The sequence below is a fragment of the Bos indicus x Bos taurus genome, chromosome X (assembly GCF_003369695.1).
Source record: "Bos indicus x Bos taurus breed Angus x Brahman F1 hybrid chromosome X, Bos_hybrid_MaternalHap_v2.0, whole genome shotgun sequence".
In the NCBI taxonomy this organism is placed as follows: Eukaryota; Metazoa; Chordata; class Mammalia; order Artiodactyla; family Bovidae; genus Bos; species Bos indicus x Bos taurus.
Window position 1 is genome coordinate 88,967,125 of NC_040105.1, and position 27,868 is coordinate 88,994,992.

Below are 27,868 nucleotides of genomic sequence, written 5' to 3' on the forward strand. Positions count from 1 at the left end.
TCTTCTAAATCAATCTTTTGTTCTTGTGTTCTAATAGATGCTTTTTAAATCAAATTGAGTTAATTCCACTCTTTTCCTGACTTCTTTTTAATCATTAATTTTTATCATTCATGAATATTGGATTTTGTCAATGCTTTTTCTACACAAATTGATATAATCATATGATTTTTCTTCTTTAACTTATTGATATGGTGGATTACATTGACACATTCTTTAAAAATATTTATGTATTTATTTGGCTGTATCAGATCTCAGTTGCAGTACACAGGATCTCTGTTGGGGTCCAGAACATGCAGGTTAAGCAGTTGCCGTGTGTGGGCTTGGCTGCCTCTGCAACATGTAGGGTCTTAGTTCCCTGACCAGAGATCAAACTTGCATCCTTACATTGCAAGGCAGATTCTTAACCACTGAACGACTGGGGAAGTCCCTACATTGACATGGTTTTAAACATCAAATGAATCAGCCTTACATTTACGGAATAAATTCTACTTGGTCCTAGTTTTTAGTTCCTTTTTTATATTATTGGATTTGGTTTGCTAGAATTTCTTGAGGATCTTTAAGTGTTTGAGAGATTTAAAAAATTTTATTTTACATTGGAATATATTTGATTTACAATGTTGTATTAGGTTCGGGTGTACAGCAAAGTGATTCAGTTATATATATCCATATATCCATTCTTCTTCAGATTATTTTCCCATATAGGTTACTACAGAGTATTGAGTAGAGTTCCCTGTGTTATACATAGGTCTTTGTTGATGATCTGTCTTTTATATAGTAGTGTGTATATCTTAATCCCAACCTCTTAATTTATCCCCCTCCATCTCTCTGCTTCGGAGAAGGCAATGGCACCCCACTCCAGTACTCTTGCTTGGAAAATCCCGTGGACGGAGGAGCCTGGTAGGCAGCAGTCCATGGGGTCGCTAAGAGTCAGACGCGACTGAGCGACTTCACTTTCACCTTTCACTTTCATGCATTGGAGAAGGAAATGGCAACCCACTCCAGTGTTCTTGCCTGGAGAATCCCAGGGATGGCAGAGCCTGGCCCGCGGCCGTCTATGGGGTCGCACAGAGTCGGACACGACTGAAGTGACTTAGCAGTAGCAGTAGCATCTCTCTGGTGAGAGATTTTTAAATGTTCATGAGAGGTGTTGAGGAGAAGGCAATGGCAACCCACTCCAGTACTCTTGCCTGGAAAATCCCATGGACCGAGGGGCCTGGTAGGCTGCAGTCCATGGGGTTGATAGGAGTCAAGACACGACTGAGCGACTTCACTTTCACTTTTCACTTTCATGCATTGGAGAAGGAAATGGCAACCCACTCCAGTATTCTTTCCTGGAGAATCCCAGGGATGGGGGAGCCTGGTGGGCTGCCGTCTATGGGGTCGCACAGAGTCAGATACGACTGAAGTGGCTTAGCAGCAGCAGCAGCAGAGAGATGTTGATCTGTAGTTTTCTCCTTTTTTATACTGTCATTTCTAGTTTTGTTATTAGGGTAATACTGGCTTCTATTTTTAGAAGCATTTATGAGCTGTTCTTGATTCTTCTTTAGGTATTTAGTATAATTCTCCAGTGAAACCATCTGGGCCTGGATATTTCTTTTGGGAAAGCTTTTTACATACAAAGTCAATTTATTTAATGCTTCTAGGTCTATTCAGATTAGCTTGGTTGAATTTTCATAATCTGTGGTTATTATAATTTGTGGTACACTTCTGCTAGGTCATTTAATTTATAAGCATAAAGTTGTTCATAGGATTTTTATCCTTTTATTGGCTTCAGGGTCTGTAGTGATATACCCTGTTTTATTTCTATATTGGTGATTTGTGTTCTCTAATTTATTTTTCTCTATTTTGGTAAAGGTTTATCAATTTTACTGATATTTTTTTGTGAAGAATTAAGCTGCTTGTTTCATTGCTTTTACTCAGTAGTGTTCCTGGTTTCAATTTCATTGATAACTGGTCTTATCTTCATTATTTCCTTCCTTTTGCTTGCTCTGGGTTCATTTTGCTCTTTTTCAGTTTTCTGGAATTAGGAAGTTAGATTTTTATTTGCAACCTCTCCTTGTTTCTAAAAGTATTCTCTTCTAAGGCTTTCCTGATAATCAGCATTTTTGAAACCTCAGTTGTCATCTCTAACCATCAGTTTCACTAATGTTTCTCTGACTATCTGTTCTGAAGCTTCATGTTAACAAATATCTGCACATAAGATATCCCATGGCACCTCAAATTAAACTTATGTAAAACTAAATTCATTATCTTCACTCTCTCCTGGGCCTCCCAGGTCTGTAACTCCTTCTACTTTTCTTTTTTTTCAGTTGATTGCTGCTATTTATTCAGGACTTAAGGTAGGCTGAATAAATTTCATTCAGTTGAATCAGTTCAGTTGCTCAGTCATGTCCTACTCTTTACGACCCCACGGACTGCAGTGTGCCACTCTTCCCTGTCCATTGCCAACTCTCTGAGCTTGCTCAAACTCATGTCCATTGAGTCAATGATGCCATCCAGCCATCTCATCCTCTGTCATCCCCTTCTCCTCCCACCTTCAATCTTTCCCAGCATCAGGGTCTTTTCCAGTGAGTCAGTTCTTTACATCATGTGGCCAAAGTATTGAAGTTTCAGCTTCAGCATCAGTCCTTCCAATGAACACCCAGGACTGATATCCTTTAGGATGGACTGGTTAGATCTCCTTGTAGTCCAAGGGACTCTCAAGAGTCTTCTCCAATACCACACTTAAAAGCATCTATTCTTTGGTGCTCAGCTGTCTTTATAGTCCAACTCTCACATCCATCCATGACTACTGGAAAAACCATAGCTTCAACTAGATGGACCTTTGTTGGCAAAGTCATGTCTCTGCTTTTTAATATGCTGTCTAGGTTGGTCATAGCTTTTCTTCCAAGGGGCAAGTGTCTTTTAATTTCATGGCTGCAGTCACCATCTGCAGTGATTTTGGAGCCCCCCAAAATAAAGTCTCTGACTGTTTCCATTGTTTCCCCACCTATTTACCATGAAGTGATGGGACTCTACGCCATGATCTTAGTTTTCTGAATGTTGAGCTTTAAGCCAACTTTTTCACTCTCCTCTTTCACTTTCATCAAGAGGCCATTTAGTTCTTCTTCACTTTCTGCCATCAGGGTGGTGTCATCTGCATATCTGAGGTTATTGATATTTCTCCCGGCAGTCTTGATTCCAGCTTGTGCTTCATCCAGCCCAGTATTTCTCATGATGTACTCTGTATATAAGTTAAATGAGCACGGTGTCAATATACAGCCTTGACGTACTCCTTTCCCAATTTGGAACCAGTCTGTTGTTCCATGTCCAGTTCTAACTGTTAGTTCTTCACCTGCATACAGATTTCTCAGGAGGCAGGTTAGGTGGTCTAGTATTCCCATCTCTTTAAGAATTTTCCACAGTTTATTGTGATCCACACAGTCAAAGGCTTTGGCATAATCAGTAAAGCAAAAGTAGATGTTTTTCTGGAACTATCTTGTTTTTTTGGTGATCCAACAGATGTTGGCAATTTGATCTCTGGCTCTTCTGCCTTTTCTAAATCCAGCTTGAACATCTCGAAGTTCATGGTTCACATACTGTTAAAGCCTGGCTTGGAGAATTTTGAGCATTACTTTGCTAGCGTGTAAGATGAGTGCAATTGTGCAGTAGTTTGAACACTCTTTGGCATTGCCTTTCTTTGGGATTGGAATGAAAACTGACCTTTTCCAGTCCTATGGGCACTGCTGAGTTTTCCAAATTTGCTGGCATATTGAGTGCAGCACTTTCACAGCATCATTGTTTAGAATTTGAAATAGGTCAACTGGTTTCCATCACCTCCACTAGCTTTGTTCATAGTGATGCTTCCTAAGACTCACTTGACTTCACATTCCAGGATGTGTGGCTCTTGGTGAGTGATCACGCTGTCATAGTTATCTGGGTCATGGAGATCTTTTTTGTATAGTTTTTCTGTGTATTCTTGCCACCTCTTCTTAATATTTTCTGCTTCTGTTAGGTCCATACCATTTCTCTCCTTTATTGTGCCCATCTTTGCATAAAATGTTCCCTTGGTATCTCTAATTCTCTTGAAGAGATCTCTAGTCTTTCCCATTCTATTTTTCCTCTATATCTTTGCATTGATAACTGAGGAAGGCTTTCTCATCTCTCCTTGCTATTCTTTGGAACTCTGCATTCAAATGGGTATATCTTTCATTTTCTCCTTTGCCTTTAGTGTCTCTTCTTTTCTCAGCTATTTGTAAGGCCTTCTCAGACAACCATTTTGCCATTTTGCATTTCTTTTTCTTGGGGATGGTCTTGATCACTGCCTCCTGTATAATGTCATGAACGTCCATCCATAGTTCTTCAGGTACTCCGTTTATCAGATCTAACTCCTTGAATCTATCTATCACTTCCACTGTATAATCATGAGGGATATGATTTAGGTCGTACCTGGATGGTCCAGTGGTCTTACCCACTTTCTTCAATTTAAGTCTGAATTTGACAATAAGGAGTTCATGATCTGAGCCACACTCAGCTCCCAGTCTTGTTTTTCCTGACTGTATAGAGCTTCTTCATGTTTGGCTGAAGAGAATATAATCAATCTGATTTCCTTATTGACCATCTGGTGATGTCCATGTGTGGATTCATCTCTTTTGTTGTTGGAAGACAGTGTTTTTTATGACCAATGAATTCTCTTGGCAAAACTGTGTTTGCCTTTGCCCTGCTTCATTTTGTACTCCAAGCCCAAATTTTCTTGTTACTCCAGTTATCTCTTGACTTCCTACTTTTGCATTCCAGTCCCCTATAATGAAAAGGACATCCTTTTTTGGTTTAGTTCTAGAAGGTCTTGTAGGTCTTCATAGAACCATTCAGCTTCAGCTTCTTCAATATTACTGGTTAGGGCATAGACTTGGATTTAGTATTGATATTCAGCAATGAGTAAACCTATGTTTCTTGTGTCTCCTGCACTGGCAGGCGGATTCTTTACTGCTCAGCCACCAGGGAAGCCCATTGATGATTATACTTTTTAAATAGCTCTTGAATCTTTTCTTTTAAGTAGATTTCTGTTACTGCCTTATTTAGGGTCTTCTTCATGTCCTACCTTAAAAATAGAGCAGTTTTATTAGGTTTATGAAAAATATCAGCCCTTTGTCCACATCACATTTCCCATTCCCCGGAAACATATTCATTGTTTTAGCTGTTTTTAAAAAAAAAAACATTTCTACATCTGTAAAAACTGTATATACTATTACTTTGTAGTTTTTCCATTTTAGGCCTTCTTTTTACCACACCCATTTCTTTCTCTCTATCCATGTGTAATATATTATTAATAAAATATGAATGCAATATACAATTTTATATATATATATATAATTATGCAATACATATAATATATGTGGGGCTTCCCTGGTGGCTCTAATGGTAAAGAATCTGTCTGCAATGCAGGATACCCCAGTTCAATTCCTGGGTTGGGAAGATGGCAACCCACTAGAGTATTCTTGCCTGGAGAATTCCATGGACAGAGGATCCTGGTGGGCTGCAGTCCATGTGGTCACAAAGAGTCAGACACGACTGAGCGACTAACACCACCTTTCATAATATGTATACCACCATGGGTATATGGCGTTTATATTTTATATACACACACACACACACACACACACACACACACACACACACATATATATATATATATATATATATATATATCCCCTCCCGCCCCCCCATCCCACCTTTCTGCTACTGCTACTACTGCTAAGTCACTTCAGTCATGTCCCACCTTTCTAGATGATCACAAAGTACCAGGCTGGGCTCCCTGTGTTATACAGCAGCTTCCCACTAGTTACCTGTTTTACACATGATAGTATACACATGTAAATGCTAGTTTCTCAGTTGATCTTACCTTCTCCTCCTTCCCCCACTGTGTCCACATGTCTGTTCTCTATGTCTCCATCTCTATTCCTGGCCTGCAAATAGGTTCATCAGTAGTATTTTTCTAGATTCCATATGTATACATTAATATATGGTATTTGTTTTTCTAACTTACTTCGCTCTGTATAACAGGGTCTAAGTTCATTCACCTCACTACGACTGATTCACATTCATTCCTTTTTATGACTGAGTAATATTCCATTGTATATATGTACCACATCTTCTTTATCCATTCATCTGTCAGTGAACTTCTGGGTTGCTTCCGTGTCCTAACTGTTGTAAATAGTTCAGCACCGCTTTAAATTACCTTTTCCTGCTAATTCCAAATCCTTTCTAGGGTTCAGATGTTACGGTTCTCAAAATTTTGTTCTTGTCTACTTTATTACATCTTTGTCCTTGTGGTTTTGTGCTTTTATGTTTTTCTTCTTTTTTTTTTTAATCTCCTTACTGCCATTTCACAAGTGTTTTGGAATGCAGCAGCAATAAATGCATGTTTACGTCTTTAATTAGTCTTTTATTGGTCTCATTTTCCCAGTGTTACCCCAATCCGATTCACTTTTACACAACTGCCAGATTGATTTTGATATAATGATACTGTCTGCTAATCATGTCTTCAGTACTTCCCATTGCTCTATATTTTTATTTGCATAATATACAGAGTGCCATGTATAATCTAGCCCCTACCTATTTTTCAGCCTCATCTTTTGTTTGCAGCATTACTTTTTCAAATTGAAGTATAGTTTATTTACAATATTGTGTTAGTTTCAGGAATACAGCATATGATTCAGCTATCTTGCAGGTTATGTTCCATTATAGGTTATTACAAAATATTGAGTATGGTTTCCTGTGCTATGCAATAAATCCTCACTGCTTAACTGTCTTATGTATAGTGGATTGTATCTGTTAATCTCATACCCATAATTTGTCCCTCCTTTCCTTTCCACTTTGGTAACCATAAGTTTGTTTTCTATGTTTGTGAGTAATATTTATGGTTTTGCAAACACTCAGTTTTTGTTTATCCATATTTTTAGATATTTAGTTGATTCTCCCAGCATACCCCACCCCATCATTGTCTGCCTGGTAATTGCTCCCATGTCAGATCATCTCTTCTATGAAGCCTTCCTTGACTCCTGTTTTTAATAGCTTGTTCTATATACAATAATGTCAGCATTTATCATACACTGTTATAGTTATTTATTCACATATTTACCTTCATTACTGGGATTTGAGCTTCTTGATGATAGAGGTTATATTTAGTTATTTCTCTATCTTCAGAACTTAGCATTGTCTGAGATGAACTTGAGCTTCCCTGGTAGCTCAGACAGTAAAGCGTCTGCCTGCAGTGCAGGAGACCTGGGTTCAATCCTTGGGTCAGGAAGATCCCCCTGAAGAAGGAAATGGCAAGCCATCCCAGTACTCTTGCCTGGAAAATTCCATGGATGGAGGAGCCTGGTAGGCTACAGTCCATGGGATCGCAAAGAGTCAGACATGACTGAGCAACTTCACTGGTTTACTGGAGATGAACTTGCGGGCCAGTATATATGTTTTTAATTTATTTGTCCCCTGGTATTTACACTGCACACTGTACTCAGTCTTTGATCGTAAAACAGATACAGAGGTAACAGACATGTGTACATGAATATTATTCCATGTTATTAAATAGTCTACATTTTAATGGTTGTTAAATTTTACATTATAAGGATACACTATTATTTAACTAGTACCTGTTGTTACATATTAGTTAATGTTTCTAGCTTTTTGCTTTTTTAAATTGTGCTTCAGTGAGCCCCAATGCAGGTAAATTTTAGGATATATCCATGGTTATTGGACGTAGATAAAGTTCTTAGAAGTTAAAATGCTGAATTAGGAGTAATATTTGTTTTAAAGGCTTTTGACTTAGGGTTCTTTCCAAGTAAGGTGCCCTAATTATATTTTCAACACCAATTCATTGTTGTTGTTCAGTCACTAAGTCGAGTCCTACTCTTTGTGACCCCATGAACTGCAGCATGCCAGGCTTCCCTGTCCTTCACTATCTCCCAGAATTTGCTCAAACTCATATCCACTGAATCAATGATACTATTCAACTGTCTCATCCTCTGTTGTCCACTTCTCCTCCTGCCTTCAAACTCTCCCAGCATCAGGGTCTTTTCCAGTGAGTCAGTTCTTCACATCAGGTGGCCAAAGTAATGGAGCTTCAGCTTCATCATTAGTCCTTCCAATAAATATTCAGGGTTGAATTCCTTTAGGATTGACTGGTTTTATTGCCTTGCTGTCCAAGGGACTCTCTCAATAGTCTTCTCCAGCATCATAATTCAAAAGCATCAATTCTTTGGTGCTCAGCCTTCTTTATGGTCCAACTCTCACATCCATACAATTCATTAGGTACCCATTTTTCTGCACCTGAAAGCATCATCACTACCACCATCATCATTGTTATCATTCTTTGCTCAAAGTTATAGATGAAAATAATATTTCCCTTGTTTAATTTACATTCCTGTCATTAATGAGGTTGAGTCTTTTAAAAATGTTTATAAACAATTTCCTAGGAAACTTCATTTCCTAAGTTGCCTATTTGTGTCTTTTGATCATTTTTTGTCAGATTATTTTTTCCTTTAATACCTCAATTGTTTTTCTAAAAGGAGAATAAGAGGTATACTATAGTAATGTTTATGAGAATACTTTGCTTCTGTTGATAGTGAATTTAATAGCATCTATGACACACCCTTATGGCAGAAAGTGAAGAGGAACTAAAAAGCCTCTTGATGAAAGTGAAAGAGGAGAGTGAAAAAGTTGGCTTAAAGCTCAACATTCAGAAAACGAAGATCATGGCATCTGGTCCCATCACTTCATGGCAAATAGATGGGGAAACAGTGAAAACAGTGTCAGACTTTATTTTGGGGGGCTCCAAAATCATTTCAGATGGTGATTGCAGCCATGAAATTAAACGACGCTTACTCCTTGGAAGAAAAGTTATGACCAACCTAGATAGCATATTCAAAAGCAGAGACATTATTTTGCCAACAAAGGTCCGTCTAGTCAAGGCTATGGTTTTTCCAGTGGTCATATATGGATGTGAGAGTTGGACTGTGAAGAAAGCTGAGTGCCGAAGAATTGATGCTTTTGAACTGTGGTGTTGGAGAAGACTTGAGAGTCCCTTGTACTGCAAGGAAATCCAACCAGTCCATTCTAAAGGAGATCAGCCCTGGGTGTTCTTTGGAATGAATGATGCTAAATCTGAAACTCCAGTACTTTGGCCACCTCATGCGAAGAGTTGACTCATTGGAAAAGGCTCTGATGCTGGGAGGGATTAGGGGCAGGAGGAGCAGGGGACGACAGAGGATGAGATGGCTGGATGGCATCACCAACTTGATGGACGTGAGTTTGAGTGAACTCTGGGAGTTGGTGATGGACAGGGAGGCCTGGCATGCTGCGATTCATGGAGTCACAAAGAGTCAGACACAACTGAGTGACTGAACTGAACTGAACTAATATTTATAGGTATAACTTAAAAGTAATTACAGTAGAAGGCTATGCTTGTGTTTAATGACCAAATTGCTAATTTTCATAAATTTCTGTGAAAATCTTGCAATCTTTATCTGACATATTTGCAAGTAGACTAAGTAAGGTAAAGAAAACGTCTGTCCCTAAACAGAATGGAGCTAGCTGGAAGCAGTTTTACCAGAACCTTTTTGGGGGAAGTCATTTTTAAGAAATGTTTTAAACACACAAATATACTGTCTTAAACAATAGCTGTTTGAAGATATAGGCCTGTGCAAACATCACACCATCCACTTTTAGAACATTTCCATTACCTCTAAAAGTTCTCTCTAGCTTGTTTGTTGTTAATCCCCATTCCTACTCTGAACCCTAGGCAGCTACTTATTTACTTTGTCTTTATTGATTTGCCTTTTCTGGAGAGTTTAATTAAATGGAATCATATTATATATGGCCTTTTCTGTCTGACCTAATGTTTTCCAGGTTCATCTGTGTTGTAACATATCTCTGCATTGTATTCCTCTTCATTGCTGTGTAGTAGTCCAGTGTATGGACATATCATATCTTGTTTATCCATTCATCAGTTGTTTGACGTTTGTGTTTTGTCTTCCAAATATAATTTTAGCTCTTTAGGTTTAACCAGTAGTCCACCTTGTTCACAGTTAGAGGTAGGAATTCAACTTCATTTCCATGTAGACATGCAGTTGTACTTGTATTATCTGTTGAAGACTATGCTTCCCCCATTGAATTATCTTGGCACCTTTGTTAAAAATGAATTGACAATAAATATAAGATTTTTTCTGGACATTTTTTCTGTTCCATTGATCTCTGTGGCTATCCTATGATAATACCATACTGTCTTGATTACCGTTGCTTTGTAATAAGTTTTAAAAGTGGGTGATATAATTCCTGTAATTTATTATTCTATTTCAGATTATTTTAGCTGTTTTGGGTCCTTTGTCTTTCCATGTAAATTTTAAAGCTTGTTTATTTCTACAAAAAATAGCCCGCTGGAATTTTCATAGGCATTGCATTGAATTTGTGGATCAATTAGTGGAGAATTGACATCTTAAAACTATTGAGTCTTTCAGTCCATGAATATGGACTATCTTTTCATTTTTTTAGATCTTCTTAGTTTCTCTTAGCAGTGATTTATAGTTTTTATTGTACAAGTCTTATAGTTCATTTGCTGTTTATTCCTAAATTTATCTTTAGTTTATTTATTCCTGAGTATTTTAATTCTTTTTTATGCTCTTGTGAATGGAGTTGTTTTATTAATTTCAATTTCATATTGTTCAGTACAGTTCCTTTGTAAATAATGGCAAATGTGTATGGTGTATTTCCCATCAAATTTCAACTATTACTAGCATTTTACTTCTAGTATATCATATAATTTAATAGGCCTGCAGCAGTAAAAGAATCTGCCTGCAATGCAGGAGACACAGGAGACTCAGGTTTGATCCCCGGGTTGAAAAGATCCCCTGGAGGAGGAAGCAGCTACCCACTCCAGTGTTCTTGCCTGGGAAATCCCATGGGCAGAAGCGCCTGGTGGGCTACAGTCTATAGAATCACAAAGAGTTGGACACCACTGTAGTGGCTTAGCATGCACATGTGCAGGGACTAATCACTGATGCATATCATGGGACCATTACTCTGGGCGGTTAAGTGCCTAAGTGCAGTTTTTGCCCTTAAAGAATGACACTTCTGAAAAATATGAAGTATGTTAATACAGAAATAGTCTTGAGAATTCAATTTGAAAACATGACAAAATATTTATGGTAAAGCTTTCTTAATAATGCTGACTTGTGTTTCTCAACATTTCATTGATTTTTAAAAATGTTTATAAATTTACTCCTTTGCATTTAATATATATCAATCAGCAAATTAAGTAGATTGTGCTTATGTTGACACTTCTGGCCTCAAGTTAATGATTTGTTGTAGTGCTCATTTGTGCTTTTATCACATTGAAAAATGTTATTTAGGGGGAAAAATTGCACCCTGCAGTTTGTTATTTCAACAGAAAGGAGATGTTTTTTGCCAGACTGTTTTCCTACCCTTTCAGTAGACAACCATCATTTAAATCACTTGTTCTTAAAAGATGTGATCTTATAGTGCCTGTATGTCATAAGATAAAATGAGATATTATACTTCAAAAACTCTGTAACATCTGTTCTTTTCCAGTTGGCTGAAGAAAAAGTATAGTGCTCTACATTTTTTAGTTTTTCTCTTGTAAAATTTTTCTTAAATTTTTGGGCCCAGTTATTGCTTATCAGCCAGTGAGCATTAATGAACACTAAAACAAATGACCACATTTATTTATGCACATTAATAAAAAAACTCAGATTATCACACTTACTTCAACAGCTTATTTTACTACAGAAAATTACTGTTTTATATTGTAAAACTAATGGTATTTTGTGTTGCTCTGCTCTGAGCAAATTTAAGGACCACCAAGTTAAATTAATCATTAAAATGAAATAGAAATATGAAGCTACTCAGTGTACTAATTTGCTTATAGGCAACAAAGATCTGCACATTCAATTTCATGGCAATCCTGTATGGCACTTTTAGGCTGTAATGAGTAAAAAGCAGTTAACACTTCTCTTCAGCAAAACATAAATATCAGGATAGACCATAATTTCCATGAAAGCTAGGGAGAGAAAATCAAGAACACTCTTGTCCAGTAGTTTCCTACCAGATAGACACATGTTTTTCTCATCTTTTAATACTTAACACTATTAAAATTGACATGTAAAGTTTTATCAATCATATGTTGAAGGGAGAATTAAGTTATTATGTTCCTGGGATATTTCTACCTGTGAGTAATGTTGTGTGCCTTTTCCCCTTATAGACATGCTGCAGAGGAAGGTAGAAGAGGTAACACAAATTCTAGAGGATCATCGTTGGGAAGAATACAACGTCAAGATGGCTTTTGATTAAATGACCCTATTTTGAGCATGTTGCTTTTGGATTATACATTACCTTCAAATTTTGATGGTGTTCATTAGAATAGTATTTACAGCTACTATTCCCTCTTTGGTACAATAAAGTATGCGTGCATTTTTTCCACTTAAATATTGTGCTGTTTGAAAATGATACTGTAGTTTGGCTTTTAGTATTAGCAAATCAAAACTTTATCAGCTCTTCTGTCTAGGCAGCAACCTCTTTGATGTTGACCCTGTGTGTCTAATTCATGGCTTACTCTCCCAGATTCCATATCTTACTGCCAGTACACATTGTCCTTTTCACTCCAGCCAGATCATAGAGAAATGTTTGCCAAAAAATAGATGCCAGCCAGTCTTTACTGGGTGCTTGTTAACATTCAGCATATAGTGTTAGCTACTGTGAAGTCTCTCTCCTCAAAGGCACTTACTGTCTCCTTTGAGATACAATTAATACAATTAATTTTCTATATGAAAATAGTATACACAATACAAGAAAGTGTGTTATGAATTACAGAAAGTATGCTATAGAAATTCAGAGAAGTGGGACTTTCCTAGTGATCCAATGGCTCAGTCTCTGTACTCCCAATGCAAGGGGCCCTGGTTTGATCCCTGGTCAGGGAACTAGATCCCACATGCTACAGCTCAGTTCACATGCCACAACTAAAGAGTTCATGTGCCACAATTGGAAGTCCTTGCATGCCACAACTAAAGACTCTGCCTGCCTTAACTAAGACCCAGCTCAGCCAAATAAATAAATAAATAAAAATATTAAAAGAATTTCAGAGAAGGGAGGAAAAGTTAGAGTGGATTTAGGGCTTGAATTAGGCTATTTTTAAAGGGTATGGTTCAGGCAGTTTATTTTTAATGTGCAAATTATCTGGCATTTTACTTGATTTTAGCATGTGATTAATACTTGTGGGGTTTATGTATTTATTTGTTTTTCAAGCAAAAGCCTTGTTCTTAGCTTCTGATTTCTTGTGTTTTGTGTTTTACCTAAGTCATAAATAAAGGCAATGCTCTGAAAAATAAACTACTTAAAAAGTTTTTGAGTGACTAGTGCTAGTTGCTTGTCATTACTGTGCTGAATTTCTGTTGTACTGACTGAACATGACCATCCTGAGGGAGACATATTATGGAAAGAAAATATTTTTGAAATGAGTATTAGCGATTTACATCACCTTATGAGTAAGCCAAATATCAATACTTACATGGCCTCTTTTTTTTCCTACCCACACTTCTCAAAGTAGCAGCTTCTAATCAGATAAGTTTTTATTACCTCTCAAAGTTATAGAATATGAAAATTCAGAGGCCATTTAATTTTATGGATGATTTCTGTAGGTATACAGCTTTTGAGTATAATCTTGAGTAATCTTTAATGTTTGAGTACAATATTATTACTACTGTACCCTAGATAAAGAGATTTTCTGTATTTTTTTGGCAGTTCAACTCTTGTAGTCTGTGAATACATTGTTTCACATTCAGGAAAGAGAACATAATATATAGAAGAAAACACTGGGTTTATTCTTGTCCCTGCTTGATTAACTGGACAGATACTTTCATTTGGAGAATTATCTTTTGTCTACAACATAATAGAGTTGGACCATATGAAAGTTTTCTCAACTGGAATAAACTAGTTTCCACTTCTCTCAAGTTTTGTGGTTCCTTTATATCTTTTCACTACCAGTACATGCTTACTATAAAACTTCCTCAGTAAAATAAGGAGGGGGCTATAGTTTTCCTGTTGACTTTGCATTGAGAGGTCTAATATTTTTTTCTAGGACATAAAAGAGGCAAGTGAATGGCAAGTGACTTCTAAATCAGTGCAGTTACACTGTAAGTTTACTGGTGGATCTCTGTACTGTTTGGAGCCTTGGACTAATTTGTCTTTAAGGCTTCTGACTGTGGTTCTAACATGTATCTAAAAGACGTGGCTTCCCTGATAGCTCCGTTGGTAAAGAATCTGCCTGCAGTGCATGAGACCCCGGTTCGATTCCTGGGTTGGGAAGATCCCTTGGAGAAGGGATAGGCTACCCACTCCAGTATTCTCGGGCTTCCCTGTGGCTCAGCTGGTAAAGAATCCAATCCTGCAATGCAGGAGACCTGGATTCGATCCCTGGGTTGGAAAGCTTCCCTGGAGAAGGGAAAGGCTACCCTACCCACTCCAGTATTCTGGCCTAGAGAATTCTGTGGACTGTATAATCCATGGGGTCGCAAAGAGTCGGACATGACTGAGTGACTTATACTTTCACTTTTTCACTGACTGTGGTTCTAACGTGTCTAAAAGATGTGACATTGTTGAGCAGACATGAATTACAAGATCAGAAATAACCTATTCATGCCAGTAATTTTAAGTCTACATTTTTGCTAGGTACTGGATTCTTGAGACCCCTCCACCCCCCAACCATTGTTAAAGACCAGCTGTATTAGCTGAAGGAGAATTCTTAAATTTGTCATGCTGACACTTTCCCAGTGCTTATCTACTTTTTTTTTTTTTTTGTCCTTTGAAAAAGATGCTATATTTGTTCTCTCTGTAATGGCATTTATGCTATCTAATTTGGAGAATTTGAAAGACATGCACAATTGTTTACTCTTAATATTAGATGAGTGATGTTCTCCCTCTTCAAGAGAAGATTTTTGGTTTTAGCATCTTTCATATCTGGAAATTATAATTGCTTCATAATATATTCATCAAAAGTGTGTTGTGAACAAAGCACCTAAAAAGGACAAAGCCTGAAAATATGTCTATGTTAAGGAGGAACTTCTGGCTTAATTAAACTAACCTTGTTAAATTGTCAGAAAGACAAATGAGGCATATTTTTCAGCTTGTCATAAATTATTCTGGGGTGAATTTGTGAAATTACCTCATGATAAGATCTCTGTGCCCATGAATAACATCTGGAAATCTCAAAGCTTTTTATATACTGTCCAATATCCTTATGAACTAGGGAGAGGATGCTGTGGGAAATGGAATAGCTATTATTCCACAGTTAATAAATTTGGCAGAGCTAGAAATAGCCCAGTTTTCCTTTTAGTGCAATTTTCTAAGTGTTTGTCCCTTGGTACCTACCACTAAACTGGCTACAATTATACACAGGTACATAGAGCACTTCCTTATGACCTTGCTTTCTAGTAATTCCACTTCGTATATGTCTTTTTACCCATTCATTCTCCACTCATCCCACCTAGTGGATTTGTAATGTAGTGTGTATCACTTCAGTACAATTAGGATATATGTTTTATTAGAAGTTGCGTACAAGTCTGGTGTGGTGGTCAGTGTAGTATTTGTTCCACCCTTTGCCACCTTCCCAGGGGACAGACACACTAGCAACCTTGGTGTATTTTTCCATTTCATCGTTTATCACTCTGTCAACTGGACAGTTTGGTTGAGCAGCAGAATTCAGCCCCACCACCACAGAATTTACCTGATGTGGACTATGATATGACCCACACTGTTTTTGCTTAGATTCTGACCCTGTTCTGTGCAAAAGCCACAAAAGGGCATGTTAAAGCTGTATCCATTCACCTGTGTGCTTCAGAAGCACAGTTGTTTGCATATGCCAGGTTTTGCTTGGTGGATCAGACAGCAGTAAAAATCTGTCTGTAATGCAGGAGACTGGAATTTGATCTCCAGGGGACAAGAAGATCCCCTGGAGAAGGGAATGGCTACCCACTCCGGTATTCTTACCTGGAGAATCCCATGGATATAGGAGCCTGGCAGGCTACAGTCCATGGGGTCACAAAGAGTTGGACACGACTGAGTGACTAATACACAAGGCCAGGTTTTGGATAACTAGTATTTGCCATGACAGTCTCATCTTTTAGAAATTCTCAGGATAGGAAGTATGTCTTTCTTTCCCACAAGGTATTCTGCACATACAAGCAAGCACACACAAGATAGGTTGCCTAGTACAGAATTCTGTATTCTTCCACTTAGTTTTAGTGTTTACATCATATATAACTTCGTATATTTGTCACAGCTAATGAACCTTACTATTAACTAAAGTGCATAGTTTGCTCATATTTCCTTATTTTTTATTCAGGGCTCTTTTTCTGTTTCAGAATCCCGTCCAGGATACCACATTACATTTAGTTATCATGTCCCTTTGATTCCTTTAGCTATGACAAGGACTTTTAATGCTTTGGTCACCTCGACAATTTGGAGGACTTTGACTTTTCACTTTCATGCATTGGAGAAGGAAATGGCAACCCACTCCAGTGTTCTTGCCTGGAGAATCCCAGGGATGGAAGAGCCTGGTGGGCTGCCGTCTATGGGGTTGCACAGAGTCGGACACGACTGAAGCGACTTAGCCGCAGCAGCAGCAGCAGCAGAGGTCAGATATTTCATAGTCCATGTACTTTGAAATTTACATGTCACTTATGAGTGAGATTAAACGTTTTTCTTTTCACATACTTAAGGACATAGTGGAGAAGGAAATGGCAACCCACTCCAGTATTCTTGCCTGGGAAATCCCACGGAGAGGAGCCTGGCAGGGTACAGTCCATAGTGCAAGAATTTGACACAACTTAGCAACTAAACCACCACCACCAAGGATATATGTATTTCCATTTCTAGAAACTAGGAGCCCATTATCTTAACTAGTATGCTCTACCAGTCTCTTGAGTTATCTTAATTATCAATAAAAACATTCATGGGCTTGAGTATATGTGGTTGTCTGATTCTCAGGAAGTACAATGTCTTGTAAGCTTCTGTTAGAGATAGAGGTGAACCATTGATGCTAGTGATGTGGTCACTCTCTGATCTCTCTGGCTACACTGCAGAGGGTGGACCAGAGACTCGACTGGAAATAGCAAGTAGGCAGAATGTGGGATAAGAAGTCCTTGAAAGCAGAAGCAGGGTTGATATGGACACGTTCGAGGAAAATTAGAAGGGCCGGGATCTGGTGATACTGGATGAGAGAGTTAAGAAGTCAAAGGCGACTCCTAGGTTTATGAGCTGGATATTTTGGGTGTTATATTTAACCTATTCGAGAAATCCAAGAGAAATATTCGGGCAATTTACAATATACCGGTTGCTCAGTACGGGCTTTCGATTTCTAGCTCCGCAAGACTACAATTCCCAGAGCACCACGCTCCACCACAAACCCCTTCGAGTCGGCCGCGCAGAGTTCTGGGACTTGAAGTCCGCGGCCTGTTTTACCCAAGTTAGATCTAGGGGCCTTTGGAAACATGAAGAGGTAAGGGATTGTCTGAGAACAGACGGCGAAGGGCGCTCTGTTCTACCTTTTGACTTTTCAAATGGCTTTTGTTACTTTGGGTTTGGGGTATGTCACGTTCTGAGCATAGGTTTTCGTGTGAGCGGGAAGACAGAGGAGGAGGGAAAAGGGGAGACGGGCTGGACAGGCCTGTAAGGCGAAGTTCAGGAAGGGCCGCCGCCGCTGCCGGTCCCCGTAGGGTTGCCCTCCTGGCACAGGCACCTAGGCAGCGGCGCTGGCCCCGGGACAGATGCTATGGCTCCTTTATGTTTCAGACCGACCCACTCAGGTAAAAGGGTCTTGATCGATTGATGAAACCAGTCTGTGCCGTAGAAACCCGGGCCAGATCCTTCCTGTCCCGCCCGACCTCCTCTCCCTCCTCAGAAATGGGCTCAAGGTGGGCGCGTTTATGTGCAGTGTTTGTGTTTATAGCGGATTTTTTCGGGCTCAGAGACTGTTTAGTACTTTCAGACCTGAAAGTAAGCAAGTGATACTTTGTTTCTACAAATTTGGAAGCAAAGTAACAAACCCGTATCCATCTATTGTAAGAAAAGAAAGGCACCGCTGCGAGCAGTTCCCCCTACCGGTTCTGCAGGAAATGGCAGCTTTAACGTGGCTGATCTTTGTTGGAAGCCTGCGCTGGCAATCGAGTACTGACGGTACACGAAACCTTTTTTAAGACTCCTTATCAAATTAGTTTTGTATTCATTCTGCAAGTAGAATAATCACTGGAATAAGGCGGTGCATTTAAATTCTTACAGGTATGATGCTGTCCTGCACCGTTAGTTTCTGCATCTTAAAAAAGTAGTTTCTGATTTTCCCTGCTTCAAAATGCCTTTAAAATTTTGTTTATAATATCTCTCATACATGCAAAATTATGAATATATACAGGTTAAAAAATAATAATAGAGTCGTCCTCACTACAATAGAACATTACCAGTATCAGAAGTCTGCTTGTGTGCTCCTGAGTGTTTCTCTTCCCTCCCTGAGAGGATCACTATCCAGTATTTTGCCTTAATCAGTTCTTTGCTTTTTTTCTTTTTAAATAGTTTTGCCACATATGAATTTATATCTAAACAAAATGTCGCTAGTGTTATTCCATTTTCAGCTCTATATAGACACATATTGTATGAATTTTTCTGGCACTATTTTCACTGTACATTTCTTTTTGAAATTTATGTGTGCTGATGTATTTAGCTATGATTTATTCATTTCAAAGCAACTTCAAATTTAGCAAGAACTTTCAGAATTCTAAATAATAAGGAAATATTAAGATACTTGAAAGGAATTTTTTAAAACCCTGGGCCTATGGATCTTAAAGTTGTTATAAGTCTTTCTAGAGTGTGGGAATTTTCTTTATAACTATGAGAGATATATCTTCTGTTGCTGCTAAGTCACTTCAGTCGTGTCCAACTCTGTGCGACCCCATAGATGGCAGCTCACCAGGCTCCCCCCTCCCTGAGATTCTCCAGGCAAGAACACTGGAGTGGGTTGCCATTTCCTTCTCCAATGCATGAAAGGGAAAAGTGAAAGTGAAGTCGCTCAGTCCTGTCTGACTCTTAGCGACCCCATGGACTGCAGCCTACCAGGCTCCTCCATCCATGGGATCTTCCAGGCAAGAGTACTGGAGTGGGGTGCCATTGCCTTCTCTGATACATCTTCTAGGTCTCATCATAAACCCAATAGTAAAGGGCTAAGAAATGTATTTAGTATTTATTTTCCTCATCGAGTTAACTCACTTTGCTTTTTTCTTTTAAAATCTGTTCTTGCACACTTAAATGGTCCTGCTATTTCTTTATGCTCAGAGTTTTTCGTTATTTAGCATTACCTAGATATCCACACAGTAGTGCTTAAGCTATAAAATGTTATGATCCCCTTCACCTTTGCTTCTATACTCTATCTTTTGGAGATCTCCTCTCTCACAGCTCCAGATCCTGACAATACAGATGACTCAAGATTTCCATGCGCAGCCTCAGACTCTCATCTATACAACACTTCTTCTCTCTCTCACTTTCCTTCTAGCCAATATCACCTTCTGTCACCTCAGGCTCAGTATGTCTTTGAAGCATTCCTGATACTTCATGCTGGTATTTCAATTGTAATAGTTAGTTGACTCAACATGGCTAAAAGAAGAATGACTTCCCTTTCCCAAACCATTTACTCCATTTGGAACTTCCTCTTTAGTTCATTGGTCCCATCGCTCAGTTACACAGCTTGAAATTTGGGGTTATTTTTCATTTCTTCCTTACCCCTATGTTCAAAAGGCCTTTCTCATTTAAGCCTTCCTTTCTATTGTCACTATTAGCACTCCACTTTGAACTTTCATCACCTCATGTTTGATAAATTATATAGTTTCCTAACTAGTTCTTCTGGTTTTGTTCTTACTAATTCATAAGGCTTATTATAACCACATTCGTTTTCCTAAACCATCGCTTGTACCATGTCACTTAACTGCCTAATAAATTGCCTTCTAATACCTGTCCATTAAGTTTGAGACCTCTTAGTTGGTGTATTTAAGGCCATTCACAGTCTAACTATCCCTCCAACATGATCTCCCAAGGTTGCCATACATGAATGCCAGATAAATTAAATTTCTTATTATCCCCCAGAACATACTTCTGTCTCTTCATGCTCTCTCTCCCTGTTCTTTCCTTCATCACACAGAGTCCTTCAAATGCCAGTGTAAGAATTACCTTTCCAAAGTCTTCATTTACTACCTTGCCTCCCAGTTATTTCTTCTGTGAACTCCTACTGATTTGGCATATGCTTCTTTATATCGTTCTTCTCTTCTTTCTTTCTCTTTATATCGTTCTTCTCTTCTTTCTTTCTCTCTCCTCTCTCTGTCAGTCTCTCCCTGTGCTTTTCATTCTCCCTCCCTCCCTCCTTCCTGCTCTGCCCTCACCCCAGGCACCTGTATACAACACATCCATATCTATTACTTTTCCCTAAATAAATTGCAGGCTTCTTAATGAGAGGGACTGTGTCTTGTGTATCTTTGACTCCATCAGTACCCAGCAGAGTGCATTCATTGTGTATAAACAGGTACTTAGTTAATGTTTGTGGAATGAGTGATAAAGGGCAACAAATAGAGAAGTATCTTTGAACAAATGGGATCACTAATGGTAGATAATATAGCTAAAGAATATATTTTGAGATTCAGTGTCACTTCTACTTTCTGTATATATCCTTGTATCTATTCCAGGGTAAATAGCTGTGTCAAGAGTGATGAGCATGTCCTGGAGGAGCTGGAAACAGAAGGGGAGAGGCAGCTGAAAAGCCTCCTTCAGCATCAACTGGATACCTCTGTCTCCATTGAGGAGTAGGTATTGATTTTGCAAAAAGAGTATCATAGACCCTCAGCTCCAGGTGACAGATAGCTCTTCAAGTCTGGGTGGAAGACTGCTCTCTCACCCCCCCTTTCCTTGACAGATTTCTACTGATTAGTCAGGGTTTTACTTCTGTGTCTCTTCTAGGAAGCCTTCCATATCCTACTCTGTCTGGGCTGAGTACCATTCCTGTGTCTTCCTTTAACATTCATAGTACTTATAATCCAGTAGTGTTATTGCCTGCTTACTTGCCTCTCTTCTACAGTTCCTTGCACAAAGCAGAAACTGTTGTCTTTTTTACTGTTAAATCCTCAGTACCTGGCACAGTGTCTGATGCATAGTAAGTGCTCAGTAAATAAATATTTGATTCAGTCATTTGTTAGTCGCGGACTACTGGTGGAATTCCATATCATTGTAGTAGTGCTTTAACCTAGAAATAGGATGTAGGAGAGAAATTGCCCCTGAGTTTCATTGTGCCTTCTAATGGCAAGCCCCATTTCTGTGCATTGTGGTAACTTGAAGATGTTCTTACTCTCTTCCTGCTTGTTTTGCAGATGTGTATCTAAGAAAGAGAGCTTTGCTCCTGGTACTATGTATAAGCCCTTTGGGAAGGAAGCAGCTGGGACTATGACTTTGTCCCAGTTCCAGACACTGCATGAGAAGGACCAGGAGACTGCTTCTCTCAGGGAACTGGGGCTTAATGAAACAGAAATCTTGATTTGGAAGAGCCATGTTTCAGGTGAAAAGGTGAGTGGGGCAATTTTTTTTTCTGGAGAATAAAAAGGACAATTTCTTCATTTGATACTGAGAACATTCTCATTTTGAGTTCTCAAAACACTGAGCTTGTATCTAAATCTTCTTTGGTTTTTAAGGTAAGGACCTTGGTAAAAGAGATGCTGCTCCTTGACTTTTTTTTTTTTAACAAATAGGATTTTATTTTTTTAATTTTATTTATTTTTGGCTGTACCATGTGGCTTATGGGATCTTAGTTCCACAACCAGGGATTGAACCTGTACCCTCAGTAGTAAAAGCACAGAATCCTAACCACTGGACCACCAGGGAATTCCTGCTCCTTGACTTCCTAGCTGACATATCTATAAATGACCATTTTGGCACCCTGATCATTTTCATTCTTGTTTAAGGCATCAGATTGTCACTTTCAGGGTGTGTCCTCTGTGATATACACCATCTCAGGCCGTCTCATTTCTCCAATTTCAGAGAGCGAGACTTAGGGCAACCCCTGAAGCAATACAGAACCGTCTTCAAGATATTGAGGAAAGGATCTCAGAGCGTCAGCGCATCCTTTGCCTGCCACAGAGATTTGCAAAGAGCAAACAGCTGACCCGGCGAGAAATGGAAATAGAAAATTCTTTATTTCAGGGAGCTGATCGTCACTCTTTCCTCAAGGCTCTTTATTACCAAGGTATGTGATCACCACTGACTTGATATACGCTTTCACTGGCAGAAAGATTTAACATCAGGGCCTTAACTATGAAGAGTTAGTGGAGGGAGTGGGGGAAAAATGAACTATTGCTACTCTTGAGGAATGTATATATAGTCCCACGAGAAAGACAAATACGTACCTAGTTAGTTGCAGTACACCCTGGAAATTGCTATTGTAGAGATGTAAATGATGCTGAGGGGACCTAAGACATAGAGCATCTAAGTCTAGTTGGGGGAGTCAGGAGTTTATATTTGTACTTGTACCAAGTCTTGATGGATCAACAGGCATTTGTCAGTAAATAGTGGGAAGAGGGTGTTTATGGATAGTAGGTGAGTAGGAACAAGATTGTGAAAGAACCTGGTGTGTCTAGGGAACAGTGAAAAGTTCATTGTGGCAGGACGTGTAGGATATGGTGAGGACTGGCAGAAGATGACACTGGAAAAGGTAGGTGAGGCTAGATTGTGAAGGGTCCTGAGGTGGAACTATAAATTAGCACAAAATATACAGATAAATGTGTGTCTTAGCCAGAAAGAGTGGATTTAACAGAGAAGTTTTGCTAGGCGCTATGGAAGGTATGCAGAAGTTTAAGAAATGACTTCTTGACTTTGTGCCAGTTGGAATCTAGTTGGAGAGAGAAGTGCACAGCATTTAGTAACAAGGCTAGATACAGTTGTTAAGTGCTGTAGGAGTTCAGAGAAGGGAAAGGTCACTGTGCATTGATGTGACTAAAGATGGCCTCTCAGAGGAGATAAGATTTAAATGTTCTTTTAATACTACCAAGTCTTCAGGAAGGAGAGGGAGGGGCATTTCACTTGTAGCAGATGTCATGAACTAAGTCATGTTTGGAGGTATTGTGAGAGACAAAGTTAAAAAGATAGCTAAAATTTTTGAACTTTATTTGGCAAGTAGTATAGATCTACATGGAGTTAGTTATTCAGTTAGTCATCTTGGGTATAGTTAAGGTCTTTGAACCAGGAGTAACATAATAAAAGCAGTGTCTGAACTTGATGAATCTGGTGGCCAGTAAATCAAATACATGAGCGGGAGAACTGGAAGCAGGGAAAACAATTTAGGAGTAATCACGGTCATTTCTTCAGGAAGAGCTGCACTAGGATGATGACAAAGAAATTGGAAAGAGAAGTAGGTATGGTTATAAGAGACATTACAAAAGAACAATTGGTAAAACTTGTTGACTGAGAATGAAGGTTAGTGGAGATCCTGTGTCAAAGATATCCCAGGTGTTTCAAGGCTGTGTGACTTAACAGTTGGCAAAATTAAGAAAGCCTTTATGGGAAAATTTTGAGGAAAGATGATGAGTTTGATTTTAAACATGTTAAATTTTTGAGACTGCAGGATCATCCAGTGCAGATATTGAGGAGGCTGATGGAAATGTAGCAGTGAAACTCCAGGGAGAGGGCAGAACTAGATCCATAGAATCAGGACTCCTCTATGCTTAGACAATAAAGTCAATAGAATGAGTGGTTTGTTAGAGAGAGAGACCATAGACATGGAAGAGCAGTGGTGAAGGAAGGAATGAAGAAACAGCTTTTGTGGAGAGACACTATAGCTTGCTGATCAAGAACATGGGCTGTGGAGACAGACTGCTGGGAACATCCTGGCTCCCCCACTTACTATCTAAAGATGTGGGGCAAGTTACCATACTGTGCTTGATTTCCTTCAAGAGAATATTAATAGTAGCTGTATTGTAGGGTTGTTAGGATTAAGAGAGGTAATACATGTAAATCACTTAAAGCAGTACATGGTATTTGGGGTGGGTGGGTAGTGTATGAATCTGTTCTGTTTCCTATCTTTGAAACTCCTTGCTTTACACCTTCACAGCATACCACAAAAAGACAAGTGCAGACAAGTACATGACCTCAATGAAGAGGAAGATAAAATTAGGCACAAAAGGCAAGTCGAGAGTTTTCTTACAGTGTTAGATTTAGGAATGTAACCTAGGGTCCCAGACTTCTAAGTTGAGTTCTTATTTAATTTCATATTCAGTATATGACAATGTTTGTAGGACATGATCCACAGGGAGCATATAATCCTGATACAGAATATTAAAGAGGAGTTAGAAGTTTAAAGCTTTAACATTTAGTGTTGTTGATTTTTTTCTCTATACCTTTTAAGTTATTGTACCAGACATAAAATGACCTTAATGTCTTTTTGATCCTATTTCATAATCCTGAATATTTTTAATCAGTAAAGTATAACTATTGATGATGATATAGTAGCTAATATTTTACTTTATTTTTGAAATGAACTTACAATAAAATTGCCTGTTTATTTGGGGGGGAGGTGTGTGTACAATTCTGTGAATTGTAAATCATGTTAATCACATAGATTCATGTAATCACCACCACAATCAGGATAGAGAACAGCTCCATCACCCTCAAACTCCTTCATACTATCCATTGAAGTCACTCCCAATTCCACTCGTAATCTCTGGCAATCAATCACTGATCTATTCTCCATCACTGTGATTTTGTGTTTTAGAGAATGTCATACAAATAGAATCATACAAAATGTAATCTTTTGAGAGTGACTTCTTTCATGCAGTGTAGTGCTTTTGAGATTCATCCAAGTTGTGTGTATCAGTAGTTCATTTTTGCTGAGTAGCATTCCATTGTATGAATGTTCCAAAGTTTGTCTATCCACTCACCCATCAAGTGCATTTGGGCTGTTTCCAGGTTATGGTGATTATGAATAATACTGATATGAATATTCTTGTACAGGCTTTTGTGTGAACATGAAATTTTTATTTCTCTAAGGTAAATATCTAGGAGTGGGATTACTGGGTCATATGGTAAGTGTTTGTTTAACTTTATAAGAAACTGCCAAACCATTTTCAAGAGTGGCTGAATCATTTTACATTTTCACCAGCAATGTATGAGAGTTCCAATTGCTCTACATCTTTGTCAGCATTTGGTATTGTTGGTATTTATTTTAGTTATTCTAATAGCTGTGAAGTGGTATCTCATTGTAGTTTTAATTTGCATTTCCTTAATGGCTAATGATATAAAACATCTTTTCATATGCTTATGTGCCATCTTTATATCCTATTTGCTGAAGTGTCTGTTCAAATCTTTTGCTGTTTTTCATTTAGTTGTTTATTTTTTCCTGTTGACTTTTGAGAGTTCTTTATACAGTCAAACACAATTCTCTGTTGGATATATGATTTACAATATTTTATCCCAGTGTGCAGCTTGTCTTTTCATTCTCTTAACAGTGTCTTCTGCAGAGCAAACTTTCTTTTATTGTGGTAAAATATACCTAACATAAAATTGACCATTCTAACTATTTTTTAAGTGTACAGTTCTGTGGCATTAAGTATATTCACATTGTTCTGCAGCCATCATCGCCATCCATCTCCAGAACTTGTTCATCTTCCCAAACTGAAACTCTGTACCCATTAAACACTAACTCCCCATTCTCCCCTTGCCTTACCTTCTACCAACCACCATTCTGCTCTCTCTCTCTATGAATTTGAATATTCTAGGTACCTCATGTAAACAGAATCATAGTTTTTGTCTTTTTGTGTCTGGCTTATTTCACTTAGCATCCATATTGTAGCATGTATCAGGATTTCCTCCCTTTTTAAGGCTAAATAATATTTTATTGTATGTATCTAGTACATTTTGTTAATCTCTTCATCTGTCAATGGACACTTATGTAATGTCTGTCTTTTCGCTATTGTGAATAATGCTGCTATGAATCTGGATGTACAACAGTCTGTTCCGGTCCCTGCTTTCATTCTTTTGAATATGTTAAGTGGAATTTCTGGATTATATGGTAATTCTATGTTTAATCTTTTGAGAAACCACCATACTGTTTGCCATAGAGACTATACTGTTTTAAATTCATACCAGCAATGTACAAGGATGTCTTTTGCCCGTTTTTAAATGGGTTGTTTGTTGTTAAGTTGCAGGAGTTCTTTATGTATTCTGGATATTACTCCCTTTTCAGATATGTGATTTGCAAATATTTTCTCCTATTCTATGGTTGCCTTCTTATTCTGTCAATAGTATCCTTTGATGCACAAAAGTTTTTATTTTTGATAAAGTCCAGTTTGTCTATTTTTTTGTTCCCTGTGCTTTTGTTGTTATATCCAGTAAATCTTGCCAAGTCTGATGTCATAAACTGTTTTTCCTATGTTATCTTCAAAAAGTTTTATAGTTTTGGCTCTTATGTTTAGGTCTTTGATCCATTTTGAGTTAACTTCATATATAAGGGGTCCAACTTCATTTTTTGCATGTTTGATATCCAGCTTTTCCAGTACTACTTGTTGAAATGACTGTCTTTCCTCATTGAATGGTCTTGGCACACTCTCTGAAAATCATTTGAGTGTAAATGAAAGAGTATATTTCCAGACTCTCCATTCTATTCCATTGATATACATGTCTGTCTTTATGTTAGTACCACACTTTTTAAACTACTATAGATTTGTTGTAAACTTTGAAATCAGAAAGTATGAGACCTCCAACTTTGCTCTTCTTTTTCAAAATTGTTTTCATTGTTTGAGTCCCTTGAGATTCCATATGAATTTTAGGATAGATTTTTTTATTTCCTTTTTTTCTGCCATGCCACATGGTTTGTGGGATCTTAGTTCCCTTACCTGGAGAAGGCAATGGCACCCCACTCCAGTACTCTTGCCTGGAAGATCCCATGGACGGAGGAGCCTGGTGGGCTGCAGTCCCTGGGGTCGCGAAGAGTCGGACACGATTGAGCGACTTCACTTTCACTTTTCACTTTCATGCATTGGAGAAGGAAATGGCAACCCACTCCAGTGTTCCTGCCTGGAGAATCCCAGGGACGGGGGAGCCTGGTGGGCTGCCATCTATGGGGTCGCACAGAGTCGGACACTATTGAAGCGACTTAGCAGCAGCAGTTCCCTTACCAGGGATCAAACCCAGGCCCACAGCAGGGAAAGCACCGAGTCTTTAACCACTGCACTGCCAGAGAATTCCCAGATTTTTCTATTTCTGCAAAAAACATCATTGAGATTTTGATAGTATTGCTTTGAATTTGTATATCACTTTGGGTGGTACTGACAACAATGCTAAATCTTCAATCCATGAACACAGAATGTCTTTGTATTTGTTTATGTCTTTTAGCAAAATTTTGTAGTTTTCTGTATGCAAATTTTTTGCTTCAGAGCAAATATTTTAAATTTTGATACAGTCCAGTTTATCCATTTTTTCTTTAATGTATTGTGCTTTATTATGTCTAAAAACACTAGATTTTATGAAAAAGGTTTATTCCTTTATTTTCTTCTAACAGTTTTATAATTGTATATCTTACATTTAAGTCTATGATCCACTTTGACTTAATGTTTATATAAGGTGTGAGGTTTATGTTAAGGTTCACTTTTTTGCTTATGAATATCTGATTATCCAGTACTAATTGTTGAAAAGAGTGTTCTTTCTCCATTTACTTGTCTTTGCATTTTTGTCAGAAATCTATTGGCCATTATTTGTCTTAATAATTAACATCATAGTTAATGGTGAAAAGATTGAAATTGTCCTTCCAATA

The 27,868-nt window shown here is 38.3% G+C and overlaps 2 protein-coding genes across 9 annotated transcripts in view; both read left to right on the forward strand.

The window, feature by feature from the left end:
• The window catches only part of NUP62CL (nucleoporin 62 C-terminal like), a 103,682-nt gene extending 90,285 nt beyond the window's left edge, over positions 1–13,397 (forward strand). For 3 of the 5 annotated variants that reach the window (XM_027534042.1, XM_027534040.1, XM_027534039.1), the window contains one exon: positions 12,257–13,394. In XM_027534042.1, coding sequence (XP_027389843.1) covers positions 12,257–12,345 — 89 coding nt within the window. In that variant the 3' untranslated portion in view covers positions 12,346–13,394. Of the gene's footprint in view, positions 1–12,256 lie in introns of all 5 variants that reach the window. The other 2 variants (XM_027534043.1, XM_027534041.1) reach the window with 2 other exon arrangements.
• Positions 13,398–17,451: 4,054 nt separating this feature from the next.
• RBM41 (RNA binding motif protein 41) overlaps positions 17,452–27,868 on the forward strand; it is a 75,601-nt gene continuing 65,184 nt past the window's right edge. For 2 of the 4 annotated variants that reach the window (XM_027533333.1, XM_027533332.1), the window contains exons 1-5: positions 17,452–17,545; positions 20,766–20,882; positions 21,444–21,636; positions 22,108–22,312; positions 24,173–24,244. In XM_027533333.1, coding sequence (XP_027389134.1) covers positions 17,538–17,545; positions 20,766–20,882; positions 21,444–21,636; positions 22,108–22,312; positions 24,173–24,244 — 595 coding nt within the window. In that variant the 5' untranslated portion in view covers positions 17,452–17,537. Of the gene's footprint in view, positions 17,546–18,104; positions 18,223–20,765; positions 20,883–21,443; positions 21,637–22,107; positions 22,313–24,172; positions 24,245–27,868 lie in introns of those variants that run through there. The other 2 variants (XM_027533335.1, XM_027533334.1) reach the window with 2 other exon arrangements.